The sequence below is a fragment of the Nyctibius grandis genome, chromosome 15 (assembly GCF_013368605.1).
Source record: "Nyctibius grandis isolate bNycGra1 chromosome 15, bNycGra1.pri, whole genome shotgun sequence".
Taxonomy (NCBI): domain Eukaryota; kingdom Metazoa; phylum Chordata; class Aves; order Nyctibiiformes; family Nyctibiidae; genus Nyctibius; species Nyctibius grandis.
In genome coordinates, this window is record NC_090672.1 from 12,769,328 (window position 1) to 12,787,562 (window position 18,235).

At 43.7% G+C, this 18,235-nt stretch overlaps 1 protein-coding gene across 3 annotated transcripts in view; it reads right to left on the minus strand.

The window, feature by feature from the left end:
• RPTOR (regulatory associated protein of MTOR complex 1) overlaps positions 1 to 18,235 on the minus strand; it is a 132,069-nt gene that overhangs the window by 73,422 nt on the left and 40,412 nt on the right. For all 3 annotated transcript variants that reach the window (XM_068413583.1, XM_068413582.1, XM_068413581.1), the window contains exons 6-8: positions 15,539 to 15,714; positions 10,011 to 10,070; positions 657 to 757 (exon numbers count right to left, since the gene is read on the minus strand). In XM_068413583.1, coding sequence (XP_068269684.1) covers positions 657 to 757; positions 10,011 to 10,070; positions 15,539 to 15,714 — 337 coding nt within the window. The remainder of the gene's footprint in view (positions 1 to 656; positions 758 to 10,010; positions 10,071 to 15,538; positions 15,715 to 18,235) is intronic.

An 18,235-nucleotide genomic window follows, 5' to 3' on the forward strand; every position in this document is an offset into this window, starting at 1 on the left:
ATTAAATGGAAATCTGCCCTCCGAGTTCCCTGAAAGCATCGCAGTTACTCTCCATTAACTTTCTACCTCAGGTTGGTTTTTGCCTTTTCGTTAACTGGCAGTTTGACGTGCTTATGAGAAGCCAAAATGAATCCTAAAGACAGCAAATGCACCATCTTCTATAGAGGCAAAGAAGAATTTATGTTGTACGGAGCATTAGAGAGAGCACAGTTGGAAAAAGGTTTACAGGTTGGGCCACCCATGCTCCAGAACTAACTCAGAGCAGAACAGTGGTAAAGAAATGGGTGAAGTTACTCATGGGAAAGACAGACTGTCTTACCAGCAAAGAGGAAAAACCCTTTATTTATGATACTAACAAAGGCTGGAAGGAAACAGATTGCTCTTTACAAATACAGTAAGAGAGAAAATTATTCAACCTAAAGCAATCAGGTTAGCACAAGGAAAAAACCTTTCTGGTTTCTAATGATCAGGTTGCTGAAATGCTTCTGGTGAAGAGAGCGAATTTAAAAAATTTAAGTAGCCTTCAGATCCAGTCTGATCTGTTTTTTCAATATCAGGCTTTAATTTTCTCCTTTTTATCTTACCCTTCATCCTTCTACTCTGAATAAGCAATGCTCCCTTCTGATGAAAACTTGATTCACCCGCCCAGGTCTTACCTCTAGGCAAGACATTCCATGCAATGGTGTCTGTGATAGCGGTGAAGATCCAATTCAGCTCTCCCAGGGGAGTTCTCCTGTCGTTCAGTCTTCCAGGAATCCTACAAGTTGTGGGGAAAAAAAAAAAAAGTAGGTTTCCTATTAAAAAACCATGTTTTTTTTGAGATACACACACATGCACAGCTCGAAGCCTCAACCAAGGCTCACAAGAGACAGTATTTCCAGACCCTTAATTCTTAATCAAGAATTACTGTTGCTAGACGTACTTTCCTTACCCAAAACCTATTACACTTGAATTTGCTTGTGAGATGAATTGCCAGATGAAGGACGATAAACAAGGAATTGTTTACAGATAACTGAGCTAAAGGCAAACATCTGGGAATATATCACAGAGATGATGTTGATTTCTGAGACGCAAAGGAAAACCCTTTTTCTTCAAAAGTGCCACCCTGCTTCGTTTTATCCATTATTCACTTCTTGCTGAAATATTTAATAATAAATACAATTTATATTACAAACAGTATGCTCAGGATCCGTAACGTCCCCGTGTAAGAACTTTTGAGTGATCATATTCCAGAAACAACTATTATTTTTCAAACAGAAAGCTCAGAACTGTTAGAAAACACGGTCCTTGTGTTAAAAATTGTCCGACAGTAATGCCCGTACGTCAGAGCAAAGTACTGCCTGTCCTCGGAGAAACGCAACCCAGTAAGAGTCACCTCCTCCAGCTGGACCACCTTTTGAGTCAAGCTCAGAGCACACCCATGCCTGCTGCAGACAGCAGCACAGCAGCTCGTCTTGCACAAGATGGCAAGCAGTGGGCAGGGGTGATTTTGCCTTACACCACCAAGACTGATACTAGAATGTTTTGCCCAGTATTCACATTTTGGCATTCACCTAAACTGCTTAAAACCAGGGTACACAAGATATAGAAAGTGCAGAAAAAGCCTAAAAGAAAAAAAGATAGTGAATGGACGTCAAGTGAGAAATTTAAGGAGGTCGTTCTATCTACCCTACCAAGGAACAACATTGTGGACAAACACCTACAAGAAAGATAAATCTTGGTGCCGACAAATACTTTACCCAAGTGGAGAAAGAAAGAAGAGCACTCGACCACTAAAAGAAAGGGAAGCAATTCAATCTCCATCTTTCAAAGGTTCCAGGCACCCACACGTCAGAGGAGCACGAGTTATTTGGCTCTGCTGAGGAGTAACCTGGTGAAATTCTTTAGCCTGACATACGCAGAAGGTCAGAGCAGACAAACCAACGGTCTCCTCTGCGCTTAACATTTATTGTTCTAAGCACCAACACACCAGAGACAACAGCCTGACCAAAGCACATGCGGTGACAGTGGAACAGCAATGCTCCACAAGGAATCTTCTTGTCCAGGGTCCCAGATCTTGCTTTTGTAGACTGAAAAAAGTCACTCAGATTTATTTCATCCAGGAGCTGAACCAAGATCTCGTACTGTCTTTGTTCATTTGTAATACGACGTGAGGTCCAAAGAAACTACAGGACCAACATTTCCTAAAGACGCTTTCTAATGCTTATTCGCTTCTCACAAAAACAAGAAAAAAAGGAGAAAAAAAAAACCAAAAAACAACAAAATCCACCCGATGAACCAAGACCAACAGACTCAGTCCTGGACTGTCTTCTTGGTCCTGGGCTCTTATTAACACCCAGACACTCCAATACACCAACACAGCCTGGCACTCCCAAGCACAGCTTTTTTCCCCTTGAGAAAGTATCAGTGACAGGATGGGGAAGTTTCAGAAACATGCACCCAACCCGGTGAGACATCCTACAGATTTAAGCCTAACACACACCCCAGCTTCCCGTCTGTAACATGTTTTCAAATATTAAAAGTATCAAGACAAACTACACGAAGCCAGCGCTTTCTCTACGGCAACTTCTTCTGATATGTGCAGCAGCATTATTTCCATGCAGGTTCAGATGAAGCATATTCCCTCGTATAAACACAGTTTCTAAACCAGCTAGAAATTAACATCTTATAAAGAATTCTGGTCTGTCTTGATATCAGAGGAAAAAATATAAGTCTCTGAAACAGCGTTTGTTAACTGATCCCCCCGAGCAAGCAGAGGGAACACAAGGCCACACAACTGCTCTTGCGAGGATTTCACATCAATATTTGCATTGCAGAACACCCTCTGCAGCAAGATAGCAGCGATTCATTAAGTCAGAATGTTATTAATTAGAAACCAAAGTGATCCTTGCCGAGATTGCCCAGCAAGCCAACTGCTGACCCATTTGATGGCCACTTTCAAGCAAGTTTTCAGTGAAAACAGAAACAAGGTGTTTCACGGTAGTCTTCCAATCTTTACATGGGATGGACGGTTCCGCACACCGTTCATCCTAAATTCTCTTTATTAAATGCAGATTGTGAGCTGATACACACCTTGCTGATGGCATTAAGCAGGAGTGACAGGCTGAACTGCAAAGCTGCTGCTAGCAGCCCAGTCTTGGAAACTCCTTGGGACTTGAATAATCTCCGCTCTTGGGGAACAAGGTATGCTGCTTATTTTTTGTATTTAAAGACTTAAAATAACTACTCATCAGTATAGTATAGGTTTTGTTGTGGACTTTAAAATACATTTGGTATTTTTCCACAATATGATTGTCCTTTCTAAGACTGACTGCAAGATTCATAGAAAATACAGTTACCTACGAGGGACCACAGTCAAGAAGCAGAAATTAATAGGAGGCCGTTCTTATATCTTACATGGCATCAGGCGAGTTCATTTTCTTTCTGCCCTCATATATAGTCAGGAAGATACTGATTTTGTACCAGCTCCAGCATTGTGAAGATTAATGCTGCTCAGCACTTTGAAAACGTGTGCATTAGGTGTTAATGGGGAGGGCAGAGAGCACGGGGAAGAGCCCAAGAATGACGGGCAACACATTTCCATAACTGCACTAAACCCTGGCAGAGCTTTCAGAGCTTCAACTGGAGCTAGAGAGCGGCTATCAGAAGGGAACTGGCAGCGGGGCTGTTCTCTGTGCTGCACAGAGGAATCAATTAAAGTTGGAGCTGCCAGCACTATAAATGGGCAGATGAAAATAAACACAATGTATTGGCTGATCCTAGATGGGACTAAAACTCTCATCCCAGAAACTGGAGGACAGTTTGTAATGCTCCCATGACAAGCTGAGTGATCCAACAAGGGATTTTTAACACAGTATTACTCAGTGACAGTTGATCTTAATCATCTTTGAGACTCAAAGTTTAAGCTTCCAAAGGCAACAGAAGAGTGACCCTTAACTCTCAGACAGCATTTGAATATCCTCTGATCACAGGGACAGGGAATCAGCCGACCATCAGTTAAAGACATGAGACTAATCCCATGTCCGTGCCCTAAAACCCAGAGGTCCCAACCTCCCACCCCGGTTAGGAGAGCTGCACCACAGCACTCCATTAAAATAATTAACAGCATGTACTAGAAAGTCACAAGAGGGACATACAGCAATCTCCTCTTTGCTTCTTCACATGGTTATAAAGATTTATTTGAAATAATCAGTTATACTTTTTTTTTAAAAGAAAAACAAATCACCTGTTCCTCTCAAAGAAGTAGAGGTCACTTTACTTTTGTTATTTGTGTAGAGTTCCACCACACAAATTTCCTTAATGTAATTTTTCAGATCAAATATTTTGGAGTGAGTACATTTCCCTCACACAATGTGCACTCTCAAATCCATCCTGTGGCTATAAACCAAAGCTTCTTTTAATTCCTGTTTGGGCACGCATCTACATAACCAGAATGTTGCAAAGCTCCAGAAAGTATTTTTCCCCGTGAGGAATATTGCTGTGTCTTGGGATCACTTCTCCCGAGGTCTTTCCCATTATGCTTTGACAACCAGCAAGAGCCCTTGTCAGGAAGGACAAAGCAGCCCTCATTTGTAAAAACTCTTTTTGAGGGAGGGGAAGACAAGGCAGAAAGGGCAGGCTGTCTCAGCTGCTCGCTGCAATTTAACATCTCTGGACTCTCAATTGCTTCTTCCATCAACTCCCCGACAGACGCCTTTACACAGACCTAAATCACGGCAGTCTATTGTGAAACGGGAGGACTGCAAAATGTCAGGGTCGCTGAAGAGCTCGTGCTAGGTGTAACCATCAACGTCCTTGTCAGAAATTTTGCAAAATCCCATGAATCACTCTTATTACAGGGGAAGGTTTACTTCAAAGCATGCCAGGTTTTCCCTCTGGATGGGTTCCATCATTATCTCTCCTTTGGAATATAAGTTATATGACATTGGGATACGCAATATCAGACTTCAGAAAACAAGATGCTTTGGCATCCACGTATACCTGTGAACATTCACATCATTTTAGGTTGGGGGGAAAAAAAATAAGTATATTTCACTTTTCACACTTTCAGGAAGAAAAGGGAGAGAGAGAGAATGGTAAACATCAAGGCAGGCAGGATACGTGCTGTCGAAATCTCTTGCACTGGCAAGAGCTGCTGAGACAGGACCCCCACAGTTAACGTGCTCAAAGACAATATGTCCTCATCACAAAACGACAGAAATGACACAGGCGTGTCGTGATTGGGCTCCTGAAACCTTGGCAAACTACTTGAGAACGACAAAATGTTTGAGTTTCTTAAATGATTTGTTCAAGAGCGCTGTAAGACTTTGTACAGTAGCGTTCAACTCAGTCATCTCTCCGGATGAAGAGATGGAAGAAGTGTTGCCATGAAAACCATCCTTTTGAGTACCATCCTCACTCTGTATTTACAATAGGCTTTGCCTACACTTGAGGCTGATACCTTGTAACAATGGCAATAAAATTAAATACTCCAATAAACCCAGATTTATTACAGAACACAAACTTTTCAGAATAACATCTTCAAAAGCAAAGTTTTTCCTCAAGTACCAAGAGCAACATATTACCAACAGGGAGTGTGGCAGAGCACCCTTGTTACCCTGTGGCTCATACCACTTACTAAAACACATTCTGAAATATGCTCCAAAGCCTTCTACTGAATTTTCTGAAAGAAAATAAAGGGGCTGAAAGCTGCCTAACCTGGGTCCAAAGGCAAACTAAGAATTATCGTTTTTGCACTATGAATAAAAAAATAAATATAAAAACGCAGCCTGCAGCATGTCAGCATTTGGACTAGCACACGGTTGATTAAATACCTGCAAAGACATCTCATCTCGTGGCAGCTGGGGTGACACAGACCTGCTGCAGACCCACCACGGGCCTGTCAACATCGGAACCGTCCTGCTGCCTTCACCTGCCTGGGGCCGCCTGCCCGAGAGGCAACAGCCTTCGGCCCTGTCAAGCCCTGCTGAAAAAGAACCTTTTTTCTTTTAACCAAACACCTCTCTCCATCCAGGCATGAATCCTGCTGATTTCTGCCAAGCCTGAACACCAGCAGCTCTGGCAACATTCCCCCGCACCGGGCAGGCCGTGGATTTCAGAAGGCAACAGTCTGTCCTGATGGAAATACAATCCCAGTTTAGCACTGGGCCTCCTCTGCTGACGCAGCAAGGACAATTTCGTTTATTTAGACAGGTGAAGAGTGTCACATTGTTACCATATCTAGCGACATTGTTGTCATACTTGGTAACAGTGTTGCAACACTTAGTAACATTGTTGCAATATAGCATCATTATTATGATACTTTGCAACATTGATTCAATACAGCAACATTGTTGCAGCACCTGGTAACTTTGTTACAAGCAGCTACATTGTCACAGGACTTGGCGACATTGTTGCCACCCTCAGGTTTTGTCCCCTGACTCTTTCAAACCAACCATCACCTCCCATGACTTCCCACACACCAAACTCTTCCCAACTGACACTCTCACTTCCCAAAGTTAGCGAAAAGCTGCTGTTTGTGTTAAACGTCGAGGGGAGGGGGCTAAAGCAACGCTCGTTTAAGACCAGGTCCCCAGCCAGGACCAGGGCACGCTCGGCATCGCCCCGTTCACCCAGCGCAGCCTGACCTGCTGCTCCTGGGCGGCGCGAGCCCAGAGCCCTCCGGCCACCACACGCCAGCCTGGCAGAGGAAAATTCACTAAAAGAGACTGGGGTCCCTGATATTTGCTACTGGGATCACCTAGGGGAAAAAAATGATGATACTAACCAGCTGCTGTCCTTCTCCTGCCCTCCAATCACCCATCCTGAAGGCAACTGATGAGCTCAGCTCTGAGGGCGTGCACCAAAGCTATTCGTTATATTACAGTACAATTTCTACATTTTCCCTAATTACATTACTTTTGCTGTGTGATATCTTGGGATTTTATTTTGCCTGCTTTGTCTTTTAAATTGGTTCCTACTGAAGCATTACTCATCAATAATCAATAGACATTAAAACATTAATAATTTCCAGTCTGTGACATTCGACAACACTGGAAAGTGGAAACTAATTTTAGTCTCAAATTTGTTACTTCTAGTGATTTTTATAAATGGATTTGGGGCTGGTGAATGACAGCCTGGAGACGGGCTCTCCGCTCGCAGAACAGCAACAGCACACGCTGCAGCAAGACAAATTTCTCCCACACTGCTCCTGCCTACGTGACTCAGAGCTGACATTCAGAAAAGGTCCTTTGTCACAAAACCCTGACAGCAAGGGAGCAGGCTCCTCGCCAGCTGTGAAAGGGAACTGTGGTACCATATTTGCATGGTCGTTTGAAAAGACTCTTGTCTAAGTGGTCCCACCAGAAGCGTGAAGAGCTCTCAGGTCACCGGGATTTTTGTTTAGAGAATTCCTTCCCTCTGCACAATGGAGCCAGGGAAAAAATCCCAGGGAAGCAGCAGACCATTCTTGCCCTCCTGAGAACGTGATTTCAGGAGCGGGAGCCCAACGCAGCAATGTAAAGCATTCCTGTACACCCCTGATTCTCAGCACCCACCTTTGTATTCCCACCCTACACTAAGTTAAACCATTCCTTGGGATTTTTTCCAAAATGTTTAAAAAGCAGAACAAAGCCCCAGTTCACTTCACTCAGCAGCCACACAGCACGTTGTGCCAGCACCGATGACAGGATGACTTGTGATCAAGCAGAACAGACCAGCCAAGGCAGCAGGAATGCCCGACACTGATGCTGCCGCTGAAGCCTCTCACGAAGTGTCAGCCAGAGGTTCCCAAATTCCTCGCACTCCACCAACATCTTTTTCCTTCCTTTTTTCTTCACATTTTACTGTCTGGCTCCAGCAAAGATCCTTATTTCTAAACTAGGGATTATTTTGGCTTCATCTCAGAAGATCCGTAATACAAATGCACATCAGGATACACCACACGTTTATTCACCAGGATGCTGGCTCAGCCCAGACAATTAGAAATCTGAGCCCTTCAAAGAAGGTGCAGCCTAATTTAGTCTCAAAGTCTGAGGCTTAATTGCAATATAAACTCTTTCCCCAGTTTTAAAGACAACCAAATTATAAATTACAACATACACACAGGCAATCCAAGAAGTATTTCAGGCCTATCTCGAGACTGTAATAAAAAACATGTGTTTTCTATAATTGATATATGTAGCAGATTAAGGTGATGAGGTTTAAATATTTGATATCCACAGGAACTGCTTCTGGCACACCCTCCATGAAGACAGCCTTTAAAGAATGCATGTGTGCTGTGGTATTAGCCAACACGAATCAAGAATACTGAAGAAAACTCTTTTTTTGCCAGTAAATCACTATTTAAAGAGTATTTAACCCTCAGCAGCACGTCCGACTGCTCCATGAAGCCAATTCTTGAGCTACCTGCCTCAGACCTTCATTGACCCTCACCATATGTTCTTTGATTAGATCCACTCTTGTAGCAATATGTTAATTGCAATTAACATAATATAGTCATTGTACTGGAACACTACATCCAGTGGCCCGAGGTGATCCCAGTCCACGCTGACGACGAGCCCATCAGTTCAGGAAGAACTTCTGCTTCCCTTTGCTGTCCAACAGCCAGAACAACATCCCCTTCACTCTGCTCATTTAAACAAGTCAGGGAGCTACACACCTTTCTACCACTAAATAGCTTTTAACTGATGAGCCTATTTCAAAATACATATTGTGGAAGAGCTAGCAGCATTGAGAAGCATTTTTAACCTCATCTGAATGTAAAACGTGTAAGTTAACAGGGAATGATTTACTAAAGCAAAAACTGAACCAGAAATTTTAGCTGATGCAACCTTACCCTCATTGCTGCTGCTCTAACAGATAATTTGCTACCGGCAGCACGCACAATGAATGATTGCTGCACTTTGCTACACCATGGAGAAGCTTATTAAAAACAAGGAAGTATGATAATATATTTCTATTAAGAATTCATGGTTATTACCCAGATTCCTGTTCTCCTAACCCTTTTCAGGATGCCCTTCCATTCCACAGTTTTCATCTTAGACAAAAGACACCCCTGTGGTAGAAGAGTTCTAACCAATCTCAACAACAATATTTCTGGAGTCAAAATTTATCAGAAATTGAATGATCTTTAATTAATCACTCCCAGACAGTTTGTGTGTGTGTGTATCAATGTTCCAGAAACAGGGCATTCAGGAACAATGCAGGGAGCACAGAACTCCTGCATCTAGTCCCTGCAAGCATCTGCTGCCCTGTCTTTAAGAAAATGCTTCCCTTTAAAAAAAACAAACTAACTCACACTTTAAAACCAGCAAAGACTACAGTGGGCAATTATTATTATTTCAAAGTCTACCTTGTTGGTATAAACTGAAGTAGAATTTGAAGAGCAGTTGTCTTGGTTAATCAGTTTGCCTCAGCTGCCTGACAACCAGTAATTATGCTCAACTATTGCTTGGATTAAAGGATTATAACATGTTTCAGAGGTGTTAAGTCTGAAACATAACAACGCTATCAGACAAAGGACAGTAGGACAGTGCAGTGACGAAGTGAAAAACAGTATTTTTGGTTAAGTGTTTTTCTGTTCATTAGTTGTTTTGGCGACGTGGGGTGTACGAGCACGTCCCTCTCAACGCTCCCACGGTCAAAACCCACGTCAAAGCCAGCCACGCACGTGGCTTTTCAGTGCTGGACTTCCAGGAACGTGGCCACCATCTGTGTGCACAGTTGCCATTTCTCAGCTAGCCCAGGATGACAGCACAAGCGGCGAGAGCTCTGGGACTGAACTCGCCGAGCCAAGCCCCAGCGCAGCCGTAACTCCCGGCTGCGACGCTGCTCCCTGAGCAACTGCTCACTTTTATGGTCATTGCTTATTTCAGCAACACGCAGCAAGGCAAGGAATGACAAACACTGTAGGTGCAGACTCTGTGAGAAGCTTTCCAAAGAAATTTCCTTGCAGACAAACAAGAGAAATGCTAGAAATAATGAGGAAATTAAGAGCAAGAGGGAAAAAAAAATTACAAAATTTGGCTTACTTCTCTATTAAATCCAGCGTGACTCCTGGCACCAGTCTGACGCTCTTCTGCATACAGAACCTGTGGAGAAGGGAATAAAAATAAAACATACTAATTGAATACTTAATGACAAGGTTCTTCGGAAGGAGGTTTCTTTATTACAGCGCTCCTGCTTTTAAAATGGTGTTTGGGTAGAAAACTTTGCCACAGCATAATAAGACTCAAACAAGGCCCTCAATATTTGTCACGCTCGTGATTATGCGGCGATTTCCATCGTCAGGTGTCAAAACCGGGGTATTGTAACTGTCACAGTGACAAGATTTCCAACACATAGCGAGGGGGAAAGGGCTCACAGTCATCCGGCACGGTCTCTCGGGAGAAGCAAGACAACACGAGAGCCGAGGAGGTTTATGCTTCTGGAATAATGATTAGCGTTGGCTGGGTTTCCCTGAAGAGATTTGGCACCGCAGGCAGGAAAGTGAGAAAGGGAGGGAATGAGAGGGATGTGTCAAGTTCAAACACCTCGGTTATTCAATTAAAAAAGTGCTGATTCCATTTCCTCAGCATTACAAACACCACGACTTCAGGAACGCCGGCCCTGGGAAACGCAGCGTCCTGGTAGCACTATCACTCGCTGTGCCTAGAAAATCCCCAGTCGCTAAAGCCCAGGAGTGTGGGGAGGCAGCACGAGTGCCAGCCCAGCTTCCCAGCTCTTGCCTCCCTCCCCCAGCACTCCCAGGACACGCTGCGTGGCCCAGAGGGCAGAAGGAAGAAACAACAGATCTGGGAAGAAAAACCAGCAAATTCAACTTGAGAAATGACTTCCTCAGTGATACCACTACCTTCCCAGCCCATCTTCCCAGTATTTCACAAATCCACTCGCTGGTGGTTAATGAAGACTTTACCCATCAATGTAACACATAAATTGATACGGAAGCCCCACACTCCCCCGTGCCAGAGCACAAAGCTCCGCGGGCAGCGCGGTATGGGAGGGCTCGGCTGCCCAGGAAACCCACCTCCCGCACCCAGCAGCGGCTGGAGCTGCTGCAGCAGGAGCCCCTCCTTCCACCAGAGCCACGACATCCACAGCCAAAAGGCTCTTCCCCAGGAAAAGGGGAGAACAGGCACTTCTTTAAAGACAAGATGTGCAGAGCCCATTTCTGAAACCTTGAGGACCCTCCAGATTTCTCGTGGCATCCCCTGCCTGCAGGACATCCATTCCTGCCAAGAACAGGGATGGGCTCTGAAAAGCTAAGTGGTCTCCAGGCTGCTTTTCTGATGTGTGCGCCATCCATCATAAAAAATAAAAGTCATACAGCTATCTTTGAACACTACAGTGGGATCCCTATACAATCTGCCAAAATATAAAAATTTTACAACGCCGCATTACAGAACCACGCAGGGAAATACCCCTCCTAAACAAAAACTGCAGGCAGAATTCAGCACGGCAGAATTAGGTCATTGGAACCCGGCTGGAACCTCCCTGCAGACTACGGATGCCAGAAGCCTCCTCTCCTCAGTGCCTGTGCATTACAACGTATCTGAAAGAGGACGGTAACAGAGCCAGCACAACTGTGTACTGTCACACATTTGCTTTCTATAAAGAAAAGCGAGTCCCACCTATCACCCCGTCACACAGGATTTTGTATTCACTTCAGAAGCCCCTCGGCCGAGCTATGATTTACCCAACCTCCCTCACTCAGCAATATCTTACAGGCTCACAGATAAACAGGGCAGTGCTGCACACAGCAGAGAGAAGAGAAGGACGAGCATCCTGACTCCGCTGGGCACAGCCAGCCTCCTCCGGGCCAGGGAGCAGAGCGCATTTGCCACAGGGCAAATAAACACATCAGCCTCCTTTTTGCAAGGATTTCTCCTAAGCACGAGGCGTTTGATTACAGCTTGTTGGATTAGAGGCAGAAAGCTCGCCCCACGCAGTCAAGACGCACAAGAGGAGAAATGCCAGCGTGCCAAGCGCTCCCTACACGGGCAGGGCAGGGCAGGCACACCTTTGAGGGCCAACCACAAACGGGTGTTGTCACCCCTAAACGCACCCTGCAGCTGGCATTCAGCACTTCCCTGGGGAGCTGCCTGTATGGCACTGTGGGCAACGTGGAAATAAGCTTAGATTTCAGTTATTTCATTTGAATTTGAACCAGATTGCACTTGACTAGTGAGAGACCACCGTTCCTGCCCTGGCCACAACCTGTCTGACGCTCACCAGGAGGGCAGTGAAGCAGCAAGCACTCACTGCTTTTGTATTCACTGGGCCTGTTAGAGTGAAACCCCCCACCAATGCCCTGAATACTCTGAACAAGACTAGTTAATTAAAACCCCAATTAACCAGTAGCAGACTCTCTGCATTTCCTCTCTACCAACCTATTGCCAAGAAAACGTGCTCATAAACAAACTATTCCTCATCCTGTATCTGCAATGCCCTTCCATCGCTCCAAGGCTCTAAATGTGACGTCTCAAGTGATGGCTGGTTTCATCATCACAAACATCAGGCAAGCTACGTTAGAGCTGCATGGAAACACACCAATAAATGTCAGGCAATAAAGAAGAAAACCAGAAATACAGATAACAATGCTCACCAGAAATACCTATAACAATGCTCAACTGGCTTCTGCTCAGATACCACAGGAATATTTTGAAACTCGATTTAATTTCCCTAATTAAATTTGGGACAGAGGATTGGGTCAGTTAACCTCCCCCCAAAATCTCAAGCAGAAATGCAAAACACTTTAAATGTTTGTTTTAATTGACCCAACTGAAAATCAGCTGTCACAGATCGAGTTCTTTTTTCTGTGTGCTCACAAGCTTGCGGCATTAGCGTTCTGGTGTGCAAACTGCAGCTCTGAATTTCCCGAGTCTGAGCAGTTCCCAAACTTTTTTGTTTCTTTTTGGGCTGGGGGTTTTCCAGCACTTTTCAGGAGCCCTGCTACTCTGTTATGAGTGGGGCCTCATCGTTCAAAGCCACAGGGTCCTGAAGACAACAGACGAGCACAGCCTTCTCCCTGATGTGTAAAATTCTCAACATACAATTGCAGCTTGTTTACGTCTTCAGGGAGCGATGACAACACAAGCACATGACGCACTCACTGCTGATCCCAACTTCCAATATAGTTGCTTTTTGCTTCAGACAGCGTGAGAGACCCAGGTCTGCGTAAAACAATGCACCAAACACATCCTAATTTCTTCCTGTTCCTGCAATAGCTGCGTCTACTTCCTGATTAGTGCCTATCCGTCAGGATTAACAATCCACACAGCTTAGCTCTAAACTTGCCTCACATACAGCTATATATAGTTACCCCATATATTTGGAACACATCAGCTCACAACATCACTACACACGAAGATAACCAGTACCAAGCTGGCCAGAATTCGTACACTGGATTCCTGGAACTGTCAGACCGTCGTTAGGAGTTTCAGGCAGCACATCCAGAAGGGCACGACTGACCTGTGTTTCTCTTACCAGCATCAATTTTTCTTCCCCTGAAATTAGACTGAAGCGGATGCAGCTGCAATCCCATTTGATAAGTGATTTTGTCCATCAGTTGTTTACTTAAATTACAGAGCACAAACTGGGATGTACAGAAATTTATTCATCAAACTTTTATTTGCCCATAAATTCAGTATATGAAACCTCATTAGCCTGTCAGTCCAGAATTGCAGAAATGTTGTATTTCAAGAGCAATTCTGCCGGGTTCTGGATCAGCTTTAGCAAAAGGGCTAGACTGAACTAAGGAAAAGTTTTAACGACAAAGGTTTACACCTTTATTTTTGATCAACTGTCTGCTTTAGGACACCAACACAGGGTTTGCACCAAGGAGCTGGAATGCAGGAGGAGGGTCTGGCTTTGCGTGTGTTATGTTTAACAGCAGTGAATAACAACGCTCCGCAAGCAAGCGCTTTATCCATGCAAGTCCTGTAAGCAATAAAACACAACCATAATAATGGCAATCAATGCGGAATATAAAAGGAGCATAATCTTCATCAGAGAACAGAGGAGAAAATTTTGTGTGTGCAGTAAACACCACACATAATCATTGGATTAGATGGAGTAGGAAATGCTTTACTATCCCGGAGCTCGCAGGGCATCTACCAGCACCAACCCCGCAAACAGCGGAGGTCAAGAGTTTTAAATCCTTCCCCTGAGCTGCAGGTTTACAAACGCGATTCCTGTCAAACACCAACGAGACACAACTCTCAGAATATCTCACGCTTATGCCAGGTGTAGCTCTGCTTGAGAACCTGCCCTGCTCACCCCCTCAGCCGTGTTCCCATGGAGATGAAGTAACAGAAAATTCCTGAACAGATCACAACATGCAAAAAAACAAACCCCTTTCTCAGTATATATAAACTGTGCACTAACCAGTGTTGTATAAAGCAGTATAAATGTTTGGAAGGGACTCCCTTCAAAAAAAACACCAAACCAAACAACACAACGCCACCAAACCCCAAACCCCTCTTACAGAGCCTCAGCATTTTCACTTTCAATGTGGCACAAACTCTGAAGCGTGGCTCTGGTAACCGCAAGGGAAGGAGAACCCTGAGGTCCCAATGCCAGCAGCTTTCACTCCACTTATGAAGCTTCAGTTTGCTATAAACCAGTTAATCTTCAATAGGCAAAGCCCACGCTGGGGATTCTCACAAAGATTTAATGAATTAGTGAAAACAACACAAATTAAGTGGTTGTCACCGTGTCCACACAGTATTGATTTCACACACACCCACAATAATGAGTTTTTCAGAATAACTGCAAGCCTTGGTGTATCCACCCCAAAAAGCACTTGCTTCACTCTTCTCTCCACAGTAACATGGTGTTTTGGTGAAAGCATTCTCTCTAGAACTTGAACTTAAATCTCCACTTGCTGAATCCTGGGTCGCTTTTGGTTTTATTTATTGGTTGTGGACTCCACTCAACAAGTATCAGCAGAGCTACGTACTACCTGGGTGCACACGCTGGCTTCCTCGCACCATGTCCTCAGCTGGCACCACAATTGCTCATGGTCCTCTGTGTTGTTGGGTAAAAATATTGCTCTTCGAAAGCCCCTGCTATCTGTAGCACTCTTTTATAACTTTCTGCCTAATTAACCTGGTGTGTCATTCCGTAACAGCTTTCTTTTTTTATTGCTCAATTTCTTTCACTACAGCATTATTTAATGCTATTGTATTATTTACAGAGACTGCAATATTTGGAATACGATTTGTACAAAGGAGAATTTACAAAAAGTTGTATCGCACTATGTAGTACTTCTGCTCTCTGAAGAAGCAGATACTTAATTCCCAGAACAGTAAATCCCTTAATCTAAGCAAACCTAGATATTGAGCTGGAATCTAAAATGTAATAAGTAGAAGATAACAATATTTTCACCTTTCTAGTTCTGATTAATAAAATGCTGTCCCAATCGCATAGTTCAAATCTTGTAATTCAATATTGCAGAGAAACCTGAGGTTAGATGAAGCATTTGGATTAAGAAATCTATCATTCCAACAGACAAGCTACACATTATACACTTGCCTTCAGGAATGGGGAAGATACTCACCATCTCAGAGCAATTTTGATCGGTGTAGTAAGGCAGGATGTGAAGAGGTCAGCTGGCAGATCCGGGATCATGGGTAGCAGTTCATTGGCTTCACAGGCTGCCAGCTGGATGCAGTTCTTCATGGAGGGCGGCAAAGGCATCTGAGCAAGGGGATGGTTTGGGTTAATTGCAGCCACCTGGAGACATCGAGGAAATTAGTGAATTCAGTAAAGTTAATTTCTACACCATTCTGAAAATAACCAATGAAGAGCTGTCAAAGTTTGATGGACCTCTGGATTCAGAGAAATGTACGACTGTGGTAGCACCAGCCACAGTTTTAACTCATAAATAATTAACTATATTTAAGTGTGTTTACCATAACAACACCACACACCAAAACCAGCAACTTGCAACAGACTGAACGGTGATCACCACTTCAGAGTCTCCAGTTCACGTCTGCCAGCTTGGAATCAGGCACTGTAGAAGCAAGTTGGGCTAATTTCTTTTACATTTAAGTGAAAACCGTCCTTCCTGCAGCTCATAACCATTCACCACAGCTGGCAGAATAGCTTCAAATGGCAAAATGCAATTCATTTGGCTGGACTAGACAGCATCTCCTGCCACGGAGTATAAAGATGACCCTTGTTGGTAAGCCAGAAGAATACTGAACTCCCTGTGTTTCTCCCCATACATCTTCCTACTTCACTAGAGCAAAAAGGTCAAACTGGAAAAAGGAAGAGAGAAAATGACCGTCTGTAAGTAGAGAGGCTATCTTCCAACAAGAGAAAAAGAATGTGCACTGCCTCTGCAATGCAAATATTACCACGTCGGCAGATACAATCTTTCCAGTGCCTTTCTGAAACAGGTAAACTGAAACACTTCAGCCACCTAGAATTTTGATTTATGGTACTCAAAGGTTCTTAAAGGAACAGGGGAAAGAAATGTAACGCACGCGGTGTCTTCATTGCTCTTTCATGTCGGAGTTAGAAAGCAAAGCCCCATTAAAGTGATCTATTCACTGTGTTATCAAGTACATTCTTTCCAAGACCAACGCTTCAGCCAGCTTCATTTTTTTTGCCAACTGAGTAAGGTGATACAGTTGACGGATAAACACACTGTTTACCACCTTAATACGTGAAAAATTCTGTCTATCTGAAGAGGAAATCCATTTGGGGTCTCAGAAGGGTCGATGGGGAACAGAACACTTGTGTTCCAAACCCAGAGCCTGGCACCATCACACACCTCCTGTCTAGCACAGCAACCTGCTAAGCTACGGAGAAGTTCCAGATGCTATTTCACAAATTCTGCAACCTAATAAGTTTTTTGATTCTTTAAATAATTTTTTTTCCATTCTAATCCCAGAGGCAGCAGTGACACACTTTGGCTTTCTCAAGTTGTCCAAATTAGCAAAGACCTGTCCTCGCTCTCAGCTGAGTTGTGCTGCTTTCAGCAAAGATTCATGCCATACCCTGGGCAGAAATGGAGCTACCCCCAAGTCATCCCTTGTCCTCTAGTGACACTTACTCTCAATAAAACTTAAGCTGTATGCTAATAACAAAAAAAAATAGGTAATTAAAATACTAAAGATAAATAATAAATAAAAAGATATTTTATTTGAGGAGAAAGGCATGAGAGAGTGTGGAAAGCATCAGCTCTTCACAGATTCATGCATATAAAGCAGTCCAACTCCTTAGCTACGGCTGTTCATTTCCTAAAGACAGACTTGCCCTCTGGGCATCCTCACAAACGGGCTCCGTAGGTGGGAAGCACATTTAGGTGGATTTTCTGCTTTCTGAGTAGTGTGCAGCACTGACGACCTGACGTTTGTCATGGGCTGGTAGTGCCCCTCGGTTCAACAGCTCTTACTCCAAGACCTGCTCAACTCTTGGCTTCTAGACAGCAAGGGGAACTAAAGCAGCTGTGACACACGCGGTGTCAACATTTGTCCATTAGGGGATGAACTGTTAACAACCAGAAAATGAACATACAACACCAGCTAGTCATTACAGACTTTGTCAGACTTCTAGGGACAATGATGTAGCAAAACATTATTTTACAACTAAAAGAAAGGAGGGGCGGGGTGGGGGGAAGAGGGTTGGGTAAAGCCCACTTGGAACATTTATTTTTGCATCCTTAGAACACCCACTGACGTCAGGCGTTCTAACTGCTTGGGTTCCCTCACAAATGTAACTGTTTATTAGGGCAAGATACAGAATAAGAAGGCAGCTAAATAAAGATTAAAAACCATAAACTGGCAAAAACGTACTGATTCACAGCTGTAAGAACAGTAAATGAACTATGTAAAGTTACCGCATACGAAGCGTTATCAAAATTATTAATATGCATTTATCTACCATCTTTGAGGCTTTTTATAGTCAACAGCTTCTGTAAGCAAGCAGTTGGCTGCAGACCTTGCAGCAGGCCACAACTAACACAGCTTCTTTCAGCAGAAACACAGTCTCAAGGCAAAGTGATGCTTATTCTCCTGCGCAGGCTTTGTAAGTAAAAATTCCTTACTATCACCAGAGTACTCCTTGTGTTACTTATTGTTATTTCAGGGCAACCTTTCAGACAAAATCCACAGCCTTTCAGACAAAATAATAGTGGTAATATTAATTTATCAATTATAATGAAATATGCTAGCATTCCTATAAGATGGTGGTAATTTATTTGTTCTGAAAGCAAATTATAGCTGCCCAAGCTAAGGAGGACTCAGGT